The sequence below is a fragment of the Anneissia japonica genome, unplaced genomic scaffold (assembly GCF_011630105.1).
Source record: "Anneissia japonica isolate Jap-2015-1 unplaced genomic scaffold, ASM1163010v1 scaffold287758_len931624_cov196, whole genome shotgun sequence".
In the NCBI taxonomy this organism is placed as follows: Eukaryota; Metazoa; Echinodermata; class Crinoidea; order Comatulida; family Comatulidae; genus Anneissia; species Anneissia japonica.
This window is the reverse complement of record NW_022722245.1, coordinates 141416-164638: the sequence shown is the minus strand read 5'-3', so window position 1 is coordinate 164638 and position 23223 is coordinate 141416. Positions and strand designations below refer to the sequence as shown.

At 35.9% G+C, this 23223-nt stretch overlaps 2 protein-coding genes across 2 annotated transcripts; both read left to right on the top strand.

Annotated features, from left to right (window-relative positions):
- Window positions 1-141: 141 nt before the first annotated feature.
- On the top strand, window positions 142-13536 carry LOC117111790 (spartin-like). Its single transcript, XM_033254782.1, has 7 exons — window positions 142-342; window positions 6775-7548; window positions 7856-8085; window positions 9814-9992; window positions 11354-11531; window positions 11782-11872; window positions 12721-13536. The coding sequence occupies exons 2-7, from the start codon at window positions 6785-6787 to the stop codon at window positions 12947-12949; spliced, it is 1671 nt and encodes a 556-aa protein (XP_033110673.1). The 5' UTR covers window positions 142-342; window positions 6775-6784; the 3' UTR covers window positions 12950-13536.
- Window positions 13537-19287: 5751 nt separating this feature from the next.
- On the top strand, window positions 19288-21803 carry LOC117111813. The gene is made up of 2 exons (XM_033254802.1): window positions 19288-20266; window positions 20658-21803. The coding sequence occupies exon 2, from the start codon at window positions 20733-20735 to the stop codon at window positions 21540-21542; it is 810 nt and encodes a 269-aa protein (XP_033110693.1). The 5' UTR covers window positions 19288-20266; window positions 20658-20732; the 3' UTR covers window positions 21543-21803.
- The last annotated feature ends 1420 nt before the right edge of the window (window positions 21804-23223 follow it).

Sequence of the window (23223 nt, the reverse complement as noted above, 5' to 3'; positions counted from 1 at the left end):
CTTCTACCGCGCTGCGCTGCGCTGCACTGGGTAATAAAAAGAATATACAACCGTTAGTGGGCGTCCTACACAGGCGTGACGTTTTTACGAACGGGACTTTGCTCTCTTGTTCTATTTATACTCTTTGGTTCACGCATGATCGTCTGCATCATCATCACCAACAATCAACTTTTCTGTGATGATGAGTCAAGTGAGCCAACCTGAAGAAAATTATATTCCTAGAATAGAAGTGGAAATTACTGTAAGTAACCAGGGCGCTAATGAACTCTCGAACCTAACTTACTTCTAAAGAACTATCGTTCACTAATTGCAAAAGATTCCTCATACAGAGAATATCATTGGGTAAAATAAATCCGCAGCTGAGACTGATTAGGCCTAAATAGTAACCTACTACCTAGGCCCTCCCCTAGACTAGGCTAGGCTAGGCTAGACTTGGCCTAGGCCCTCCCCTAGACTAGGCTAGGCTAGACTTGGCCTAGGCCCGATCCTAGGCCTACCTTGGCGGGCCTAGGCTTAGTCCCTAGGCTTCTTCTAGGACTAGGCTAGGCTCTGTAGGGGCTTGGTGTAGGCAGGTCAAAACGGCAATAAAAACCAAAACTGCAATAAACCAAAACGGTAGTGGTAAGTACCAAAACGGCAACAGACCAAAACGGCAACGGCAAGTAGGCAAGTACTTTTATTAGTAGTAGGCCTAGTACGAACAAAACGACAAACAAGCAAAATTGTGTATAGATGCCTTATTTTGCCTGTATTTTAAAGTTTTATTTATTTGATGAATGTTACTGTTTTTACATTGTGTTGTTATTGTTTTATTATTGAATTTGTTGTTATTGTTATTAGGCCTTAGCATTAGTTTGCGGCCAGTAGTAAATTCGTTCTTTTTTATACCTCCATGGTTCGATGTAGTGCGTGTTTGTAAATACAGTACAATGCCCCAACGGCTAAATGGGCTGAGTAAAGCTTCCTAATATCCTCTGTTATTTATTAAATATGAAATAAGCATAAAGGTAGCCTTCATTGAACATAATATATGTCATTAATGTCGCCTTTGGGTTTACACGGTTATTATTAAATAAATGATTTATTTTATCAACTGAATGACTGATCGATTTCCCACCGACATTTTTTTGCTGTTTCATATGATATTATAAACTACAGATGGTAAAATAAGATAAATAAATGATGATGAATAAATAAGATAATGTAGGCCACACCCTTGATCGCATTCGGCTCATCAGCGATCGCGGATGAATTTTCCCGCCACGTATTGCCGACGGCGTAATTTGAAAACCATCACCCATAATTGCGTTCTTCACAATTCCGACGTACACAGTTATTAGCTGGCTTAATTTTTGAAATTAACTTGTTTCCTGGTTCTGACGAGCAAGAATCTAAGTATCTGATTGGTTAGTATGTATTCACAATTATGACTAATTTAAATGTAGGTGGCGATATTTCTTTTTTTTAGACTTAGTTTTTCTTTTTTCTTTCATCCATCGTGTGATATGACGGCACCGTTAGTGTTGTAAAGCGTACAGTCGTCATTAATTGTAGTGTTTATTATTATCAAGTATAATTAACCATCTATTATAAGTCAGTTTTATAGACGTAAATGAAAGTAAAGTTTTAATCAAGAAAATCAACATAGCGCACAGAATACAATATCTAACAGTGGCGCTAATGACGTCTGCATTAAGGTAGTCGTCTGAATAATACGAGGCATAGGCCTATGTGTACAGTGTATATATATATATATATAAGAATGACAAAATATACTCTGTGTTTACTGGAACAGTCTTCCGCCCCATAACATTCCATAATCAAGTAGGCGCATAGCTCTTGTTCCAATATTTGCATCCACACCTGGGCCGTATCTATATACTGTCTTGGTTTGGCATTGACGGTTCATTAGCGATGCTGCAGTTGAGTTGCGTCGGGCTAGCCTAGGCCCTGCTCAAGCTGGTCATAACGTTCATCTTTACCCTAGCTGCACTGATGAGGCCTAGAAGGCCGAAACGGATCCGTCTGCAGATATTGGGATTTTTTCCAGTGGATATTTAGTTTGTTTTGTCATTCTTGATCGGATTTTCTCTACTGTAAATAGTAACCAACACTATCGCAACTTTCACGTGCAGTTTTAAACACCGACAAACAGTGGTTAACAGGTACATCCGACTGTATCCGACTGTAGTAACAACAATCAACTTTTTTATTCCGGAATTTTCTCCATAACAAATACAAAAATGGAAAAGATAAATAATATTACAGACTGTAGGCAGTTATAAAACCTGCTCAATACAAAAGTGTATTCCATTTGGAAAACGTAGTTGAGTAATATAATACTGACTTGACAACACCTTTAAACCAGGCTGTTTTCAGAAGCATATATCCTTTTCATAAAAGAATAAACTGATTTTCTTACAAATTCGTAAAATGAAAGTAGCCTGCACGTAACAAACATTGCACTTGCACTGCTTGCCCCGGGCTTACCAAGCAATAACTTTAAAGCATTGTTATAGCAAATTTATCGACTTACTCTTATAGTCAGACCATATATTTACACAATAAAAATTCATACAAAAACTTCTAAACAACGTGCGCTTTACACTATCCGTACACCTATAGAAACGCCTCTTCAGAGAGTTGGCCGCATACATAGTGACCTATATTGCCGAGCTTTATCAGCATCATCAGTTGCATCACTAGAAAGTACATTACCAAGGTAGAGAAATGAAGTAGCATACTCCAACTGTTCCAAATCTACAGTAGTGACAGGGTCACCGCTCAACTTTCTTACATGTGGACAAAAGCACATGCACACAGACTTTTTACCATTAAATAAGATGTCATGCGTGCTCGCATGATCTTCACAGATATCAATTAACTCTTGAAGCCCGGCTGCCGACAGCGACAATATCATCAGCATAACTGAAATAATTAAACATAATACCATCAAACTGGCAACCAATAAAACAATTTTTCAATCTTTTACTTAGAGAATCATTGTATAAACTATATAGAAAAGGGGGACATTATCCCTCCTTGATGAACTCCATTTTAAACTAAGTTTTCCCCCACCGAACAATAAATTTCTGAGTCATGTACCATGTGGACAGAAGTCGTACCACAGCATAGTTGGTTCCCTTATCAATTAGTTTTTTAAACAAGGTTGAATGATTTACCCTATCAAACGCCTTACATGAATCCAAAAAGCATGCATATACAGGACTTCCGTTTCTATTATAGTACCTGTTTTAATACAAAAATACACGTCTCAGTGGAGTGTCCACTTTTATACGCAAACTGGTGATCATTACTATGAAGAGTATCCCCTGCTAGATCAATGAGCAAATACTCCAGGACCTTAGTAACACATGCCAGAGCAACAGGCCTATGGTTGTTTCTACTAGTTACATCCCCCGTCTTACTCTTAATAATTGGAACTAAAACCACTTTTGTCATGTCTTCACTTATATGCCCATGACTTAGCATTGAGTTATAACAGATGCTTAGTAGTACACATAATCGGTCACCTGCATACCGCAGGTGCTCCCCACAAAGGCCATCAAAGCCGGCCGCTTTCTTTCCACTCAGCGTGACGTCGTCAAGAGTGATCGCACAACTAGGGGCCAAGGATGTCTACCAAGTCTCGAACTCAACTAAGGCCCAAATTACGGTGCTCGGCTGCTGCAATGCAGTCGGGTTTTATGTTCCACCAATGCTAGTTTTCCCGGGCCAATGATTTGTATATAACCCACTGTCCGGTGCCCCGAAGGCTCCTTCCTAGGGAGGAGTTCTAACGGGTGGATAGACAGTGAAGTGTTTCACGAATGGTTGGCCAACCACTTCTACCCTTGCATTAGGAATGCTAATATTCCGTTTCCCGCCACACACTTGAATATATCGAAACTTGCAAATTTTGTAGGGACAACGAGATACTCCTGTACTGCTTTCCTAGCCACTGTAGTCATATCCTTCAGCCTCTTGATTTATCTGTTTATTATTCCCTCAAGTGTTTTTGGAGGAAAGCAGTGCAGGAGTATCAATTCCAGAATCCTGGCGAGACCATTCTGAAAAAAAACATTTGCTAGAGTTTTCAAAACGCGTGGATTGCGTCAGCAACAAAAAAAAAACGCTTCCTCTGAGTTCAGAAAAGTTGGACTCTATCCTTTTACCATCGATGCTATCGACAGGAACAAAGTGGAGCCATCACGGGTATTTACCCAGGAACCTCTAGACTCAGAAGAAGCGGATGCTCCTGGCATGAGCACTCAAGCTGATGCTGCCTCCATTTTATTGGAGATGTCGGGAATGGAAGTTCCCACACCGGCAACACCAGAGTCCGCGCCATAAGCAGCAGTGCCAGAAGCAAGTGCGACGACATCGACACCCTCACCTGCTGTATCGTCAGTGTTTCAAAATCATTTAAGATTTCCGAAGCAGGTGAGGAAACAATCGTCATCGGAAAAAACCTACAGCGAGATGCCAAAGGCACTCAGTGGAGAGCAATTTATTGCCTATGCAGAAGCTAAAGAAAAAAAAAAGCAGCAGAGGAAGAGCAAAAACAGAAACGTATGAAGAAAGGGAAGCGAAGAAGAAAGCAAAGATATCGGAAAAGCCACAAAAAATTGACACCAACGTATGTGCTAAATGTAAGGGAAAATACCTAGATGATGGGGGTAAAACGAAGTGGATTGGATTTGAATGTGGCAGGTGGTTCCATTGCACTTTGAGATGCTGTTGTATCGACGGTGCCAATTTCATGACGGAAGAGTTAGATTGGGAATGTGACCACTGCACAAAATAACAAGCATGTGATTTCGTTTTATAGTAAAACTTAAAAAAAAATAAATAAAAAATAAATAAATTAAAAAAAATCAGCTCTTAGATCGACACTTCAATCCAGTCTTCGATGATTATATTATTCTTTCATTCACTCCTTATTTTCACATACATCGTTTTACATTTTTAAAATTTTCAGTAGTGCTGTTTATTGCCTACTATTTAAGTTTGATTCAGTTTTACAATGCATATTTATTATTATTGCCTTAGCATTGTACTTTTTATGTTACTTTTTATTTGACACCTTATATTATTTTCTCTTTTTGTTTTGGTAGTGCTGTTTTTTCATTTGGCCTGCTTCAGTTTTCTTTAGTAATAATTTATAATAATGCTTGCGGTACATCACGTAGATAAAACACAAAATAAAATCATACTGTACTTGAGTAAAAATATGTAACCAATTTTTAGTTCGCATGGCCCATTGTCCGACGTGACCAGAATGTGTTATGTAATTGTATCTTAGTGTGAAAAATTAAAATCAATTATGGATAGATTCTGATCCAAGTTGCATTGAAAAGGCCCACCTCCGACGTGAGCATGTACGTTAATATACTGGAGGCCTAGAAACACCTTGTGTTCTAACTAGCTGAATGATATAAATAAATTTGATAAACAATAAAGGGCAGGTGCTGTCTCTTATACACATCTAGAGGTGTATAAGAGACAGGGTACATACCAACGGATACCAACACTGTCACCATAGGTGTTAAGTGACAATACTAAAGGTTCAAAATGTCACATGCCTTACACTTGACTGCCCTCTATAGTTTATCATAGTATCCATCCCATAATACTCCACAGGAACATTTGGTGGGCATGGGTCCACAACAAGGAACGTTGTAAAGTACGATACGTATGTCGTCAAAAAGAAAATATTATGTACGTACGATGCGTATGTACCGTATGTTTACTAGTGGCCGCAAAGTGACGCTGGCTTGGCGCAATCTAAATCAAAATTCCAGTGTAAGTTGACCTAATTAAATCCACTAATTTATAGCAATCACACACATCTGTGGTATAGGATTCACATCACTTGAGGTCAACTCTACATGAATTGTATCAACTGCTTTTAATGTTTTTTTATTTGAATTAGAGTTTAAAATAACATACGTGGCCGCTAACTAACGCGTGCACCCTAGGCCTATTATTATTATTATTATCCGCTGCTGTCGTCCTCGTATTTATTACCATTATTATCTGCGCCAGGAAATATGTATGTTTATGTTTTTATTTTGTTGTTATATTATTTTTGTTCGCGTTTTTTACTTTTTTGACACAAATGTCTCATGCCTCATTTTTCTGTAATTTAATGTTTTTTTTTATTATTTAAATTTTTACTGTATTTATTCGTTATATATTTTTATGTTTGGTTGGAAATAAGTTTTACTTCTTAAAGAAAACTTTCATAGGTCATCCTTGCATCATTTTTTATTGTAATTGTTTGTCCTGCCTTGTGCAAATTTCATCTGTTTGTAGAATATTTTGATGATGTGAAATAAACTGAACTAACGGTATACCAAAATAAACATTGAATCGGAATTCTTGATGTGTTGCCATTTTGGTTTATTGCCTTTTTGACTTATTGCCGTTTTGGTCCATTGCCGTTCTGGTAAAAAAGTGTTGCTGTTTTGTCTTATTGCCATTTGGTCATTGCCGTTTTGACTTCTTGACGTTTTGGTTTACTGTCGTTTTGACTAGAAAGCCTAGGAGCTAGACTCAGCCTTAAGGATATGGTGTCACACCGACACCACAGCACACAGCTAATAAACTTCCTAATGCTGATTGGATCTTATTTTCCTAATCGCATCCTTCATCATTCATACGCCTCTAGAGTAGCTACAGTATGCTATGCTACATATAACAATTAACATTCAATCGAAAATCAAAAATTAGGTTAAGACTGGTGTAACAATCGCCACTGCCTTTTTTCAGATTTACTATAATGGCAGAATATCCCCATGGAGCTAGACAGAAGCAGGCAAGTCATACCACTGACAAAAGAATTATAAACATTAAGAAGTACAACACAGCAGCCTATGCAGACATCCAGAAGGCATTGACCCTTGATGAACAAGGCAATACATCTCAAGCAGTGCATTTTTACAGTAAAGGTTTGGCAAGTCTTATGAAAGGCTTAGAAATTCCAACTAATGAACCTAGCTGCCAGGGAATAGAATGGGACGAAGCATGCAGACTGCAGAAGAAGATGAAAAAAACACTCCAGCAAATGAAAACTCGTTTGGAAAGTTTAGAGCAGTCGCATGGAAATCCGTCAAGTGTGTCAAAAAATGGCAACTCAAGGTGTCTTACAGAATCGGATATGGAGAACCTAAATAGTAATTTAAGAATGGAGGAGGAACTTGTGGAGTTGGGAGAGCCACCATCTTATATAGAAAGTGAGGCAAATGCAGATGAAGTGTTCAGTATTGCTGATGGTGCACAGATCTATTTCATAAACAATAAAGGGCAGGTGAGCACACCAAGTATGCCTAGCTCTCTCAGGATTTATGAGTTCACAGAGGAGGTGAGGTCACAGCATTCCAACCAACCTCCAGCATTTTTACAAGTTTCTGATTGGCTGTACCCATTGGTTAAGGGGCAGTCACCAGTGTTGAAGAGTAATGATGGCGCCTTTATCTTCTTGGATATGATGACTCCAGAGGAGGGGTCAAGTGTTGGTGTCATGTTCACAGATACTGTTAATAGGTAAGATAGGACTATTAATTTATTTTTACATTTTTAAATGTTCTTAATTTTATTGTCAATTCCACAGTTTTATCTACAATAAGTAATAAATATCAAGAAGCACATCTAGATACAGTATAAGTACAGTATGTACCAGAGTGACATATATTGTATTTGTACATAAAACACAAAAAAAGCAGAAAAATAAAAAACACATTGAAAATATTTTTAGTTTGATAATTCCTTATACTTAACAGATCATAGTAATATACTGTATAATATTTGCTGTTGTTATTATTATTATTATTAATATTAAATTTGTTTACAGAGCATCCAGGGCCCTATTTGAGCAAACACTGAAAAGGTTTGCAACAATATGTGAGCAGAATTCAGATGGAACTGTGCAAATGCCCAGAGTAGTGCCACCAAGACCGCCACCTCCAAAATATTCAGTAAAAGACCCTAGTCCATCAAAGAGAGCCTCTAGTGAGGAAGTGGTGGAAGAGGAGCATAGGCCACCAGGCTGGAGTAATTCAATATCCAAGGGTCTAGCTGTAGGTAGGGAAGATTTCTTAAATTTTTTTGTTTGTAGATGTTACGTTGGGACTATTTACCTTCTAAAGTAAGTTGAATTTTTCTTATTTATACTGGTACCCTGTTCAGAAGATACTGTTCTCCCACAATCGGTTGTAGCAATTGCGACACTCAATCGCAAAGTAAAATCGTGTCTGAAAGCTCGCCAATAGTAGTCGATAAGTAATCGATTTCGCAATTGTTACAATCTTTATTACTCCCGATTACCACGGAATCGCAACGGATTCCACAGGCACTGATTGGCTGAGGTCAAACAAAACAGGGCGACCTATATCGTTGCTAGTGATGTAAAGTATCAAAGTAAAAAGGTGTCTGAATGCTGTAGAAGTTTGCGAATGGTTGCGAACAATATGGATTACAACTGCTTACGACAGATTACATCGCAACCGGGTTTGAATAGGGTACAAGTCTAATGAGACTTACAGGTAGGGAGTAGAGAAGTAGTGAGAAAAAATCATGCTGTCACAGGAATTGAATCCAGGCTCATGGGATTGGGAGGCAAGCATCTTAACCACCAAACCATTCAACTTTGTGTGTTTGTCTATTTGATAACAAACTCCTGCATACAGATTTAGGTACATGCATCAGATTTTCACAGAATATTGCTGACATTGAATTGAAGCTTCTTTTTTGTTTTGGTACGATCCGGAGTGGGGTGTGGATGTGGCGACCATTTAAAGAAAAACACTCCACACTAGATATTTCAAAAGAGCTCTGATACACTGATCCGAATAAAAATTTTTTGAAGAGTTAAGTTACTAGACAACATTGATTTTTGATGACGATCCAGATTTGGTTATGAATTTGGTTAATTAAAATATAGATGTGTATAAGAGACAGGGGTGGGGGCGGTGGGGAGTTCATATGAAGTGATTACATCCAGACCTTAATCGTAAAATCTGATCAATGGATCAGAATGTGTTTGTTTGATAGCAGCCTCCTGCCTACATATAGGTCTTCATGTGTCAGACTTTCACAAGTGATTTCTGACTTGGATTTGGTGATGATCCGGAGTAGGTTGTGGATATGACAATCATTGAAAGAGAAAGTCCCAGACCAGATATCTCAAAAACTAATCAACTGAATCTGAATGCAACTGTCTGGAAAATACAAGGGAGAAATGATTAATTTTTAGTGACGATCTAGATTTGGGTGTGAATTTGGGGGTCATTTAAAGTGGTAATATCCCAGACCAAAAACTATCAAGTGGATCTGAACAAAACTCTCTAGAATGGTTTGTAATGGTCGAAGGAAGAAATGATTAAATTTTGGTGACAATTTGGAGTAGGGTGTGGATATGTGGCCTATATAAACTGTATGTCCCAGCCCTAAATATCTAAACAAAATTATAAATCTGAAAACCTTGGAAGGGTTTGTCATGGCCAAGAAAAACTATGCAATTTTGGTGACAATCCGGAGTAGGATTTCTAGAATGATTTGTCATGGTCTAAGGAACAATGATTGAAGGTTCTCAACGGCTACCAGATCGGTAGTAAAATCACACTTGTGGTGTGGTTATGACATTTGATTTGTAAGAGACGGGTCCCTGGGTTCGAATTTAAGTTGAGGTTGCGATTCTGTTTTCATTATAAATTACAGAACAAATAGTTGTATTGCATGCTATTAATGTTATTATTACCACTAGTATTATTGTTAATATAACATTAATGCCAGTATTGATTTGTGTTACAGGTGCTGTCTGGCTGAGTTGGGGACTTGGAAAAGGGGCAGAGATGACGGTCAAGTACATTGACAAGGGAAGCAAGAAGATGAAGGCCAGATTAAAACCTGCCGACAAGCCTACTGAAGTTGAAGAAAAGTACCAGACTGGGATGCAGTGTGCTAGAGCAGCCACTGGAGTAGCTGTTAAGGTAGGTCATGTTATGAGAACACCAAATTTGATCCGAGTCCTTCATGTATGGTGTTTTGGGCACCTGCTGTACTATTTTCCAATTACATTCTCATTTAACTTGTAATCACAGGATGTTAATGTGATTAACTTGGCTCAACAAATAGAGGGACCAAGGTAAAACTTTCCAAAACGGTAAAGCGGGGAAAATCAATAAAACAGACAAGCAGAAATTAAATATTTACGTCAGGTAGGGCAAAATTACACCTATACATGTTTCTCCTGACGCAAATCCAGTTATTGTCTAATATCCCATCACGACAATAACAATTACTATCAACACTGCAGTACCCGCTGCTTACTTGGACTCGAAGTCAACCCTGGCCATCAGACGCAAGCTCGGTGGTCTAGAGGTATGAATAATGCCAGGCTAGTGATCTGGAGATCGTGGGTTCGAGTCCCACCCGAGAACAACTTCCGATTTTTTTCGCAGTTGTTTTCAAATGTACTGAGTATTCGGTACACTTCCACGTCAGGTAGGGCAAAAATTACACCTATATAAGTGCCTAAAAGTAATACTGAAAATCAGATGGCCACAGGTAATCACAGATAGGCAAATAACAACACAAGCACAAGGCCCAACAAACTGCAAGGATATTAGCTGGGAAGTGAGATGAAGAGGTAGAAGTGGATAGGAATTGTACTGAGAAGAGAAGGTGATAATAGTCACAAGTCTTCATCTGGGTTGGATGAAATATTCAAATCCTTTGATAAGAAGCAAAGTATTAACAGTTGTCAGAATTGACAACTGTCAGAAGGGTTGACTGCAGTCATGATTTCCCGAATGACAATACGACTTTAAAAAAACAGGTCACAATTAAATTCTTTGACCTTAAAAGATTCGCAGATTACATAATTTTCACAATTTCAGCGACACTCATTTCACAAGAGCAAACAATGGTTCAACATTGACCCATGCATAAAAGCATAGCAGCTATTCCATATTTTTTTAGGTACATCACATAAAAATACAAACCTAAAGCAATTAAAATATCAAGTGGGCTTATGTATCATGGATGATCTTGTTTATGATTAAAACTGTCAACCTGTGATCTGCCTATTTGTGTGTGATATGACATCATCATGTCCTTATACTGTATGTAATGTATACACCCTGGTTGAATCCAGGGTGTATCACCAAATGACCAATTTGTTTGGAAGAGGAATGCATTTCTATTTTATTGCGATTTGTTATTTGTTTTGTTTGTTTTGTTTTTTGATAAAGAAGAGTTGTAAATACTGGGATACACAATTATTGTATTGTATGTCACTACAAAGTGTTATCCAAAAAATTCTAAACTTGTACTTAATATTTGTTTCAAGGTCAGCGGAGCTTTAATTGATGGGTTGTGCTACATCAGTAGACGTCTTGCAGAGGAGGTTGCCCCTCATATCCGCCAGCAAGGAGAGAAATATTTGAAATCTGGAGATGACAGCAAAGATGGCAAGCTGAGCAAGACACTGGATGGTGTAGTACATGTAGCCTCTAGTGGATTGCAAGGTGGGTATAGAGAAAAAAGAATTACAAGAAGTCAAAATATAAAGAAAGCTTTAGAGAATTATAGTTCTATAGAACTTACCAGAAGGACAGAAAAACAAATAAATGGTTTGGGAGCAGACAAAAATGACTGATGTGTTACTGACAGAATAGAGAACTGAATAATAATAATAGCAATTATAATAATAATATTAACATACATGCTTGTTTATTGATATTGAGGTCACCATTCTTCTGATTTCATATTTTTCAGGATTTATCCAAGTTTATCACACCCTAGAGACAGCAGCATTTGCATTAGCAAAAAGTATACAACTGGCAACAGTGGATGTTGTAAATCATAAGTGAGTAAATTGTTCTTTGCCAAGCAACTGGTTGAGCCCATTGAATGTATGAGAATTGATTTAGCCTGAATATCCCAATCGATTCAAATGGCTGAGTGGTTAGCAGGGGCGCTGCAGCCCACAGCCGTAATATTGGGCTGGTTACAACGGCATGCTCGCCTATGGTTCTGGTGGTAGAACAAGTCTTCTCGGATAAGGACTATCAACCGTAGACCCAGTATATACACTAGCTCATGAGCACTATAAAGAACCAGTACATCATTCAAATATCAAATATCTTTATCAAATATCTTTATTGGCAACCACAGTATACAATGATTGAATTATACAATAAAACAGTCAAAAATGTATAAAACATTTAAAAAAGTTTACAGGATCAATCAACACATTTATATTTATTTACATAGAAAAGGATTTCATTATTTATAAAAATATGCAAATTTTCAAAAGCAATTTAATCACATTCAAAACACAAACAAAACACATTTTACATCACGAATACATAGAACAGGATTTCATTATTTATAAAAAATATGCAAATTTACAAAAGGAATTTAATCACATTCAAAACACAAACAAAACACATTTTACATCACGAAAAAAAAACAAAAAAAAAAACGGGTAGCCAAACACATATGAACCCTTAGTGGCGAGGAAAGACATTAATCGAGTTCCTAGTCCACATAACAAGCGCCCTGAGCTTCTTATTTGATGGATACGGCGCTATATAAAACTACACTTTCATTATTGTTATTAATCAATGCAGCAAGCCATCTAGACCAATCAATTGGCTTATTCATTCAATAATGATATTAACACTGTCTTCATCTGAACTTTTTTGACTGTAGGTATGGAGATGCTGCTGCTCGTCTGACGGATGACGCCCTTGGTACAGTGGGTAACCTTGGGGTAGCAGCTTACAGAATTGACAACCTTGGCCTCAAAGCCATTGCTAAGCGTACAGCTAAGGATACCACTAAAGCTGTTGTTGCAGACTATAAAGAAAAACCAGCTCAACAGACTTTAGGTGAAAGCAAACCCAGCAGAACTGAAAATGGATCATCAGAGCACCGGTAAACTTACATGGTTAAGACAGGGTCTATGCAGTAAATTGATATCTATCATCCATCATGGTATAATGTTGTATCTTAACAACTTTTCCACATTCACTTTCCTCAGATCATACAGAGAGAGGAGTGTTGGTGAAACCTCTAACATCAATATCTGTTGGTAGATAGGTTTTGTCTTGCATTTCACCAACAGATTTGTGGGCAATTATTTCACTTCATTGAAGGCCTGTTTCATAGAGTGATACAAAGGCATGTGACAAAAACTGTCTATGTTACAGTGCAATCAATTTACACAGGGTACAGCAAGTACAATTATGCATGCATCATTACAGTTTGTTCTGCAGTTTAGCTGCATGCTTAGTAACTAAAGAATTGTTGTTTAGAATAATTTTTGTTGAGTTACAGTTTTTTGGAAATAATGATTTTATGCTAACACCCATATTTCTAAAATGTGACTCGCTCTGGCAAAACCTGCCATTTGTTTTTTAATTTCCCACAAGCACCCAAAACATTTGAGAATCAGAATTTTGAACATTTTATAAAAGAAAGTATATTCAAGAACATTTCTGCAAAGTATCGATCATTAAAACTAACTGAAAAGTATATAAAAATTATTTTTAAAATACAAGTCTAAATTATATACTATTGATTTTGGAAGCTGTTTTCTCAAAATTTACATAGCTGATATCCAATTAATTAAATATTCATAACTTTGCTAATACTCAAATAATAAACACTGTTTTAAAGAAGAACTCATGCAAAGTCTAAAAACCCCAAAAACTCAATTTTGAATTTTCCTACAAACGGCTGGTTTTTGCCAGAGCCGGTCACAAATAATGTTCAAACTACAGGTCTTCCTCCAATTAAAGACCACTTTTGGGACCAGGGTTTCCATGGTGTTTAGTAGCTTTGCTCTATAATTGGAACAGTAAATTCCGACTGCAGTAAATTCCGAACACAGAAAATTGGAGGTGGTTTTTAATTGGAGGGGTCTTTAATTAGAGGGTGACCTGTAGAATTTTAACTAGTCCTCTGAATTTGTATTCATAATCAACATTGCTAAAACATTGTTTTACTATGACTAGTAAAAGTCCTAGTTGTAGTCGATTCTCAAACTAACCAATAATAAGAGGTCATTTATTAATAGCAGATGAAGTTTTTAAGATCTGGGAGGGGTCCACACAGCCCTGGGACTGGCATCTCCCTCCTTCCCCCCCCCCCCCCCAATAAAATGAGAAAAAGATAGGGGGGAGAAAAAAAAAGGAGACAAAGGGTGCACAGTACTCCAAAACAAGCTATTTTTTAATTTAGATTCCACATACCAGTGTATATTGCCAAGAAATTTTAAACAAAAATACAATATGATCAGGTTCTTTTCTTTTTTGGCACTATTACGTGCTGCTGTCATGCTCGGTGTAAATAGGCTTTTACTATTATTATTATTATTATTCTATAATAATTATAGAACAATTTCATCAGTTAAGGTATAAATGGACATTTCTGATGTGTGAAAGTATGGAATGATGCTTATAAAATACAATTTTTTTAATAATATATTTAGTTTACATTAAAAAATATAATTTATATTTTTTTAAACTATTATAACATATAAGAGATATACAGTGTGTTTATATGGGCATTCATAATGGGATGCCCATCAAGGTGGTGGTGGCAATATATACTATAAGAATGACTAATATACATTATAAAAGTTGAATTTTACAATTGTAGTTATTATTTCATAGTTAATTTGTTATTACTATTTTTAATTTTATTTCCATGTTTACTGGCTTTTCTTTATAAGCAATATTTGTATATGCAATATAAATATCAATATGCAGGTATTCTTTTAAATAATACCTGATTTATAATATTTATTTATTTTTATCTGAAGAGCAAGTTAAAGATTTAAAGTACTGTAACAATTTCTGAATTTATAGGCTTTAGTCGTTACATTTTTATAACATTATTACAAGGTCATTGAAGCTTATAATCAAATCAAACTACTGTATTTTAAATTTAATTTTTCTATTTAAATTCTATAATTCATAATTTAATTTTATGGCAAACATTGTTATAAAACAGCCTCATATCTGTCACAGGGGGCAAAGCTGAAATACAAAAAAAAACAAAAAAAAAAACAATAATAAAATACTCATTGAGACAATATTTACATTACAAATTTTAACAGGAATTGCCAAGAGAATTTTACTTCAGAAATTGGTCAAAGAATTATTTTTCAGTTGGTAACACTGAGTTTATTATTGCTTTATATTTATTTATATTTTGAGCTCAGTCAATTGAGTTGATGTATGCCATCATTCTTTAGATCAAAACAATTACTCTCAGAGGCTTCATTTGTCACGATATTTGACTGTCATTTTGGTGTAATGAGGAGAAGGGTTGGGAAATTTAAAGTATGAAATGTTTTTGGGGAAAAGTGATGGGGAAATTTATTTTTTCAGCTTATCCCATTTATGAAATATAGGACAGACTATATGAAATTGTGTTCTTCATTTAATTGGTTAGATTTCTATCATAATGCAATTCCACCTATTTTTTTTCACTCGTGCTGTAGACTTTTGACAAAATTTTAGGCAACAGAATTTTTGTTTTAAATGAATCATATAGCGAAAATCATCATATGCAAATTTGCTCAAATTGTCATGAATTCCTACTTGACATATAGAACATAAACACCGTTAACAATGTTGTAACATAACCCACAAATACTTGTATTTCATGTAAAGGTTTAACAAGAATCTGGTCTAAACAACACCATAACACTGGTTTCAATAACCTCCCTATCCTCTTACATACGAAAGCCTTCGCCTTCTCGAACATTCTCTATTGTACCTTCATCAGTCGGTAGGCTTATACCTTCTACACTACGCTATATATAACCTTCTAACCTCTTAGGCGAGACGTTTTTTACCATGTTTAGCGAACCCGCCGAATGCGAATATTGATGATTTCGAATAAAATAAAAATTTTATTTTTGGCCTATTAGCGCACCCGCCACCATGAAAAATGGAAATTTCTGAAAAGAAATACAAATTTTTCTTTATTTTTATTACGCCCTCTGCTGCCTTGAAATCTCCAAAGATAAGATACAGTATGTATATTTCTTCCTAATTATATAAATTTGAAGCATTTAACCATCCCATTTTGCATTCAACAATAGAATTTTATTTTTATTTTCTCCATCAGGGTGTTTTTGGCAAAACTATTTGCTAAATAAGAAAACAAAATTTTATTTTCATTTTTATTCCGCCTTCTCTGATGATCTTTAAAAAAAATCAGAACGCGAAACAAGGAATAAAAAATGTGTCGCCTTATCTCAGCTTCTACATGGTGACTGTTTACCAAAGTGATCGACAGTAATTGATAAATCTGACTTAACAATTTGGATCCTTGATCAGTCAAAATTTTTCAGGCACCTTTACTCTAGAAAACAACTTTCTCCAGGCCAAAAGAATATCTGTTTGATCCTATCCAACGTCTTTTTCTACCCATGTGACTTGCCAGTGGAATATCATGTGAGACTTTCAACACACTGTTACGACACGGTTTTAGAACCACTAACTGTTCTATTGGTTCAGACTGGCAGTTAGGAAAAATTTTTCAGGCACCTTTACTCTAGAAAACAACTTTCTAACTCCAGGCCAAAAGAATATCTGTTTGATCCTATCCAACGTCTTTTTCTACCCATGTGACCTGCCAGTGGAATATCATGTGAGATTTACGACACGGTTTTAGAACCACTAACTGTTCTATTGGTTCAGACTGGCAGTTAGGAAAACCTGTCTGAATGATATGCCGTCTTTACAGACTATTTGTATATCCTCTTTCTCTGTCTGCACTAACTGTTGTAAAGGGGATCCAAGTTTTCATCCTTGATCTTATACTTCTTAATTCTATCTACACCTATGTCCCAAATATCTAACTCTCCATTCTGCCTACACTTGGCCTCCACTTTTCTTTTTGCAAACTCTTTCCTGACCTTTCATTTTTCACTTTAGCCTTGTACTTTAAATTCTCTCCTTAGGGGATTGTTCCTAAACATTCCATCCAAATGTCCAAACTCAACTCGAAAATGTGAAACTTTTGATTCATCTAACTGCATTGAAACTACGCCACAATCCTTTTCCACCTTCAATTCTGTCTATTCTCTTAAACCTATCATTCCTAGCCTGAGGTTTCTCCATATTTTTCTTGTGTCTCCATGTCGCCTGTGACATTGCTGATCCTGTCTATCCATGATCCGGCTGTTCTAGTTGCTGCTGTTGAATTTGTTGCATAAATAGCAGCAAGTCCTTAGTAGACAAGTCACTGTCTGGAAGGCTAAGTCCCCCAGGTACCACAACATTTTCTGTATCATGTTTTAGTAATGTCCATCATCTACAAACTCTTCCTCGTAATACTGTGTTGCCTAGGTGTTACCAATTGTTTCTCGGACATGAGGTCGCACTCTCCTTCAGAGGCAGTCTCCTCATTCTGCAGGTCTTCACATAGTAGTCGCCGTGCTTTCACAACTGGTTGTTCGGATTCTGAATCTGATACCCCTGCATGTCCATGCATGTGGGAAAAGCATCTGCCTTTAGCCTTGGTTTTACGCTTTGGTTTTTCTTTTTATGTTATCCCATATTTTAAAATAATCTGAGCAAAACTTTTGTATTTGTGGTTAAAGTGACATGCTTCTTGCTCCTCTTTATATTGTCAAACCATTTGTTTAATAATAGGTTTGTTATTAACTGGTATCGCGTGGAATGACAAATCAGATCGCAACTCAGAGTTGTTTAGTGCAACCATATGCAACACAGTGATGATTCATTATTTTCTTTTTCTGAACAATACTGGAAAACCAACCCAAAATGAACAATAAGAAGTAGGTACTGTAACAACATAAAACTGCCCTGATTGGGCATAATGCTTGGTAGCATATTATACAGCATAAATAATTCGACTAAAACAGACTCTGCACTTCCACTGATAACTTTATTCAATACTAAAACCTGACTGACTTACTACTTCGACTGATACTTCCTTATAGTCACCTAAACCACACCCACACCCATCCCGCTGCATATTAATTAGAGATGTTGGACCTCACAAAGGATAATACATCACTGTCACTATCCACAAACACATTACTGACCAACAGGTCGATATATAATGTACATTAACGTTCCATACTGTAGGTTAGCCTTGTGGTTATGTTCCCATATTTTCGCTGCCTTGATGTGACTATCAATTAAAGTAACTTAGTTGCTCCCATAATGGATATCTTTAACTGGAATACTTCAAAACAAATACCCTTACAATACTTTAAACTTAAACTTAAAACGTAACCTTTTAAAACAACTTCAATATACTTAACAATCAATGTCAAAGTGCATTTTCTCAAATTTTTGTACTATAATGTAAACTGACTTTTTTTAAAATACGTAATTAAATAGTTTTACTATCGGACGACCATAACGACTCGTGTTTGGAATGTCGACATTATCTTGTTCATTATCACTAACATTAGGATTGATAACAGAATCTGGCAATGCGTCGTCATCGTTCGTTTTGTTTGTTTCGTGTGTCTATATCATTTCTATCAAATTCAAATTTATCATCGCCAAGTCGTTTTAAATTATTGTCATGAACTACAATTCTCTTTCTACCCTTTTTAATTACATAATCTGGACATTTATTTTCCACTACGACATATGGTCCATCAAATTGTGGTGCTAACTTTTTGCTGATTCCCTTCTTAACATAATGTTTAGTTAAATCAATAATTTGTCTCCTACATTAATCTTTCCTCTTAGGGTTATTCTGTCAGGTAGAGTATGCTGATAACATTTTATGTTATCTTTAGCTTCTTTTACATGCCCTTTTATGGTGTTGTTTAAATTACTAATATATTCACGGCATACGAGGATTGCGACCAAATGTTAATAAATAAGGCAAAACTTTAGTAGTACTATGCACTGTAGATCTATAGGCCAATACTACAGGCTGAATCCACTTATCCCAATCTTTTTGATCTTCTCTTACATAGTGACTAATACTACCACACAACGTTTTATTATATCTTTCAGTTTGACCATTAGTTTAGGGATGATAGGCGGAAGTACTTAACTTAGTTATTCCTAATTTAGTACATAATAATTTAACAATTTTGGATTCAAAATTAGTTACCTGGTCAGTCAATAAAGTTTTAGCGATAACGTATCTACAAATATAATCAAGTAATAATTTATCTGCTACTGTTTCAGCAAGTTGATTAGGTAATGGGTAAACTTCAACCCATTTGGTGAACAAATCAGACACCACTAAAACACACTTATTACCTTCACTACTTAAAGGCAATGACAAAATATCGGCTGATATTTGGGCAAAAGGCTCCCCAAGTACATTTATGGTTGATAATTTTTCTTTATGACGCCTATTAGTTTGCTTAATTTTAGCACAGCTAATACATTGTTTACACTTTACTGTGACAAATTATTTTAACCCATACCAGTAGCATAATTCAGCAATTCGACTTACGGTTTTCTTTACTCCAAAATGACCAGAAGCTGGTATGTTATGAGCTAATCGAAATATTTCATTTCGTAAAGATTCAGGAATTAAAATTTGTGGTTTCTTATCGATATCACTTTGTCTGTAAATAATTCCCTAATTTAACTTAGTTTAACGATTTCATTGTCTCTTAAATAAAAGTTCAATTCTTCTGAGTCTGATTTATTTTTACAATATTTTCAGTGTCCATAATATAATTGCCCAACCATCTAAACATGTCATCAATTTCAGTTTCACTGGCAATACTGCTAATATCGTGTTCTGTGGTTCGTCTTATCCGCATGCTGTATGTCTATACTGGGATAAAAACATAGCCCACCTAGTTAGGCGTTCTTGTGGGTCTTTTAAACTACTTAGCCATTTTAATGCTTGGTGATCAGTAACTATAGTGAATTCTCGTCCTAACAAATAATAGTGAGCTTTCGCATCAGCAGCACGGATGTACTCTACTACTGAAAGCAATGAACTGTGACCGTCCTTGATACTTGTCCGGTTGATCATTCGCAGTTTTGCTGCTTCATTTCGATGACCAACGAACGGTAATGAGTGACGTCATTTAAGCTGACACTAGACATCCTCTTTTGTAAACATGGCGAGTCTTCATAGTGTACGGGACGCTGTTATAAATATTGAAGAATGTCTTTTGTTGTTTGACATCGACTAACCCACCAATCCTAATTTTCAGTATGGGAGATACTCTTTTTAATATTGACAGATTTAATGATGATGAATGTAATAGCTACTTCAGGTTTGTAACTAGGCCTAGCCTAGGCCCTACTTCTCTTCTTCTACTTCTAGCCTAGGGTAGGGGGCCTATGCGTCTAGCCCGGCCTATATTATAGGCTAGGCCTGTACTTTTTATTTTATTCTATTGACATTTTATTACTTATTAGGCCTAGGCATAGCCTAACTTATGATGTTATTATAATATAAGGAAAGCTCAATATTCTTACATTTAGTTTAGTCTAGGCCTACATCCTTTTTCCTTTGCCTTGTCCTTTTGGGACAGGTGTATCAATTAGCCTACATAGACAGTAACTCATACACTATTTGTCAATGTAGCTTTTCCAGAAAGTGGATTAATCCTTTGAATACACTATAGTATGTGTATTTTGTAATTTTTTTTTTTCTTCACACAGGTTCAAAAAGAATATCTACCTTCTTAAAAACGCATTACGGATTCCAGAGAGAATCGTGCTGGACATAGATCAACCATGAGTGGACTGGAGGCCTTGTGCATTAGCCTTCAGCACTATGCATACCCATGCCGCTATGGGGACCTTTCCAAGGATTATGTTAGGTTGGTGCCCCAATTGTGTCTTGCTTTTAAGTGGGTCACAGAGTTCATATACCAGACACACCAGCATTTAGTAACATCTTTAGATCAACCATGGCTGTCAAGTCCGCATCTAAGTACAGTTGCTGATGCTATCCATGAGAAAGGAGGAGCACTTAGCAACTGCTGGGGCTTCGTCGATGGTACGTCGGTAAGGCCAATATGCAGACCAGGTATATACCAGGAAGTCATGTACAATGGACACAAGAGGATCCATGCCAACAAGTTTCAGGCTGTAACCACCCCAAATGGACTCATAGCCCATCTATTTGGACCCGTGGAAGGAAGAAGTCACGATGTCTACATATTGCGCGAGCCCGGGCTGCTGCCAGAACTGGAGGCCAGATCATATGATCCAGATGGTAATGTTCTCTGTATCTATGGAGACCCAGCGTATCCTTTGCGTCCCCAGTTACAGGCTCCTTTCCCAGGCAACAATCATCAAGCATTCAATGCATCCATGAGCAAGGTTCGCATCAGTGTAGAGTGGTCATTTGGTGAAATTGTTAACCTGTTCAAATTCACCGATTTTAAAAAGACACAAAAACTACTTCTAAGTTCATGTGCAAAATTGTACATTGTTTCTGGTTTGTTGACAAATGCCCATTCATGCATGTACAAGAACAATACTTCAACATACTTCGGACTTGATCCTCCCACTCCAAATGAATATTTTCAAAATGAGTAAAAATACACATTAATTACTGGAAATTATATATATGAGACCATCAAGTTTATTATTATTATTATTCTTATTATTATTATTCTTATTATTATTATGTTGTAATATTTTATGTGCCTCTTTATTGTGCATTTGTATTTTGTAATATTTTTTGCATACCTTATATCATATGCTGTTTTGCATAATTGATTATGAGGTTGAACTATTAGTCTTATTATATAAGTGGCACTATGTACACGTTTAGATTAATATCATTTAATATTATCAGTATAGTTTATTATATTATTATTTAATTTTAATTTATGAATACTGTGTGCTTTTTAAAATAATCTTACTTATTAATTATATATATATATATATATACTAGTATATATATATATATATTTTGAGACAGTATACTAGTATATATATATATTATTAATTAATAATATATATATATTATTATATATTATGTCTGACATAATTAATGTTGAACTATTGAATCCCAACACGATGGCGTTTATTTCAATAATTGGAGTATGTATTATACTTTCTTATCCGAGATTAGTCAGTGGACCTTTCAGTTATTAATTTATGTCTAGTATAAAATAATATGAATTGTTTAATATAGCATTTTAAAGTAAACTTTTTTGTCTGGTTTAATAAAGAAGACATTATCTCGATACTGTGTCAATACTCTTTAATTTTTCAATCTTCCAGTGCAAAACTATTGTATATATGAGAATAGTTACTGAGTACTGTTTAAAGTATGATTTATTATTTTAGAGTAAATTATATTGAAGCAAAACTGATTTCCTTTGTCTCTTTATTGTGTATTTAAGATCAACAGGAAGTACAAATTTGAAACAGTATGCATTGTATAATAATTGTAGGAAGGGAAATCACTGGAATTATTACTCTAAAGAAAAACTCAGAAAATACTTTTAAGTTAAAATACATTGCTATGTATTCATTATTTCTTTTCCAAATACTTCATGAAGCTCATCATCATTAGTTGCATTTGTTGGTTTTGCTGCTGTGCTTGCTGCTGCTGTTTGGAGAAGCTGCTGCTGCTGCAGTTGATGTTGCTGTTGAATGAACTGTTGCTGAATCTGCTCATGCTTTCTCTCTCGCTCCAAGTCCTCCAATCGTTCCTTCTCTTCCTGCTCTGTTTTCCAGCATAACTCAATTTTGCATCCATCTCCATTTTTTTTTACCATCAGCCCCAATGTCTTATTGCCACTTCGTCTTTTGTTGACAGATGAATTTTCTTGATGTCTAAAGAGAGAAATACACTTACAATCATGCAAAACTTGATGCTTATCTAACTAGCCATTTGTAAGTGTAAGGTCATGAACAACAAAAAATCAGACAATGGTTGTTTAATATTTTAAGGAAAACGTTTTCTGGTCATAGCTCGAATTTCATAACATTGAAGTTAAATTATTCAGAATGTCTGGTACTTTTATGCACTTTCAACCAATAAGTACACCTCAGAGTTCACATTTTACATATTTGTACATTTATATGTGATTCTGTAACTAATTATTAAAAACAAAATTTATATACAGTACTATCAAGTAACATAGTTTATTTTATACCATTTCTGTGATTCACCAAAGGTCTCGCAAGCTCTTTTGTGCATTTCTGCCCCATGCATCTTTTTCCTCTCTTCATCATCCTTTGTTTTTTTCACTGCTTCAATGTC

What these genes read in the sequence shown, in the direction of transcription:
- LOC117111790 (XM_033254782.1), top strand. Translation starts at nt 6,785, where the DNA reads ATGGCAGAATATCCCCATGGAGCTAGACAGAAGCAGGCAAGTCATACC. An exon ending in TTCACAGATACTGTTAATAG is followed by an intron (nt 7,549 to 7,855) that starts GTAAGATAGGAC and finishes ATTTGTTTACAG; the next exon opens with AGCATCCAGGGCCCTATTTG. An exon ending in CCACTGGAGTAGCTGTTAAG is followed by an intron (nt 9,993 to 11,353) that starts GTAGGTCATGTT and finishes ATTTGTTTCAAG; the next exon opens with GTCAGCGGAGCTTTAATTGA.
- LOC117111813 (XM_033254802.1), top strand. Translation starts at nt 20,733, where the DNA reads ATGAGTGGACTGGAGGCCTTGTGCATTAGCCTTCAGCACTATGCATAC.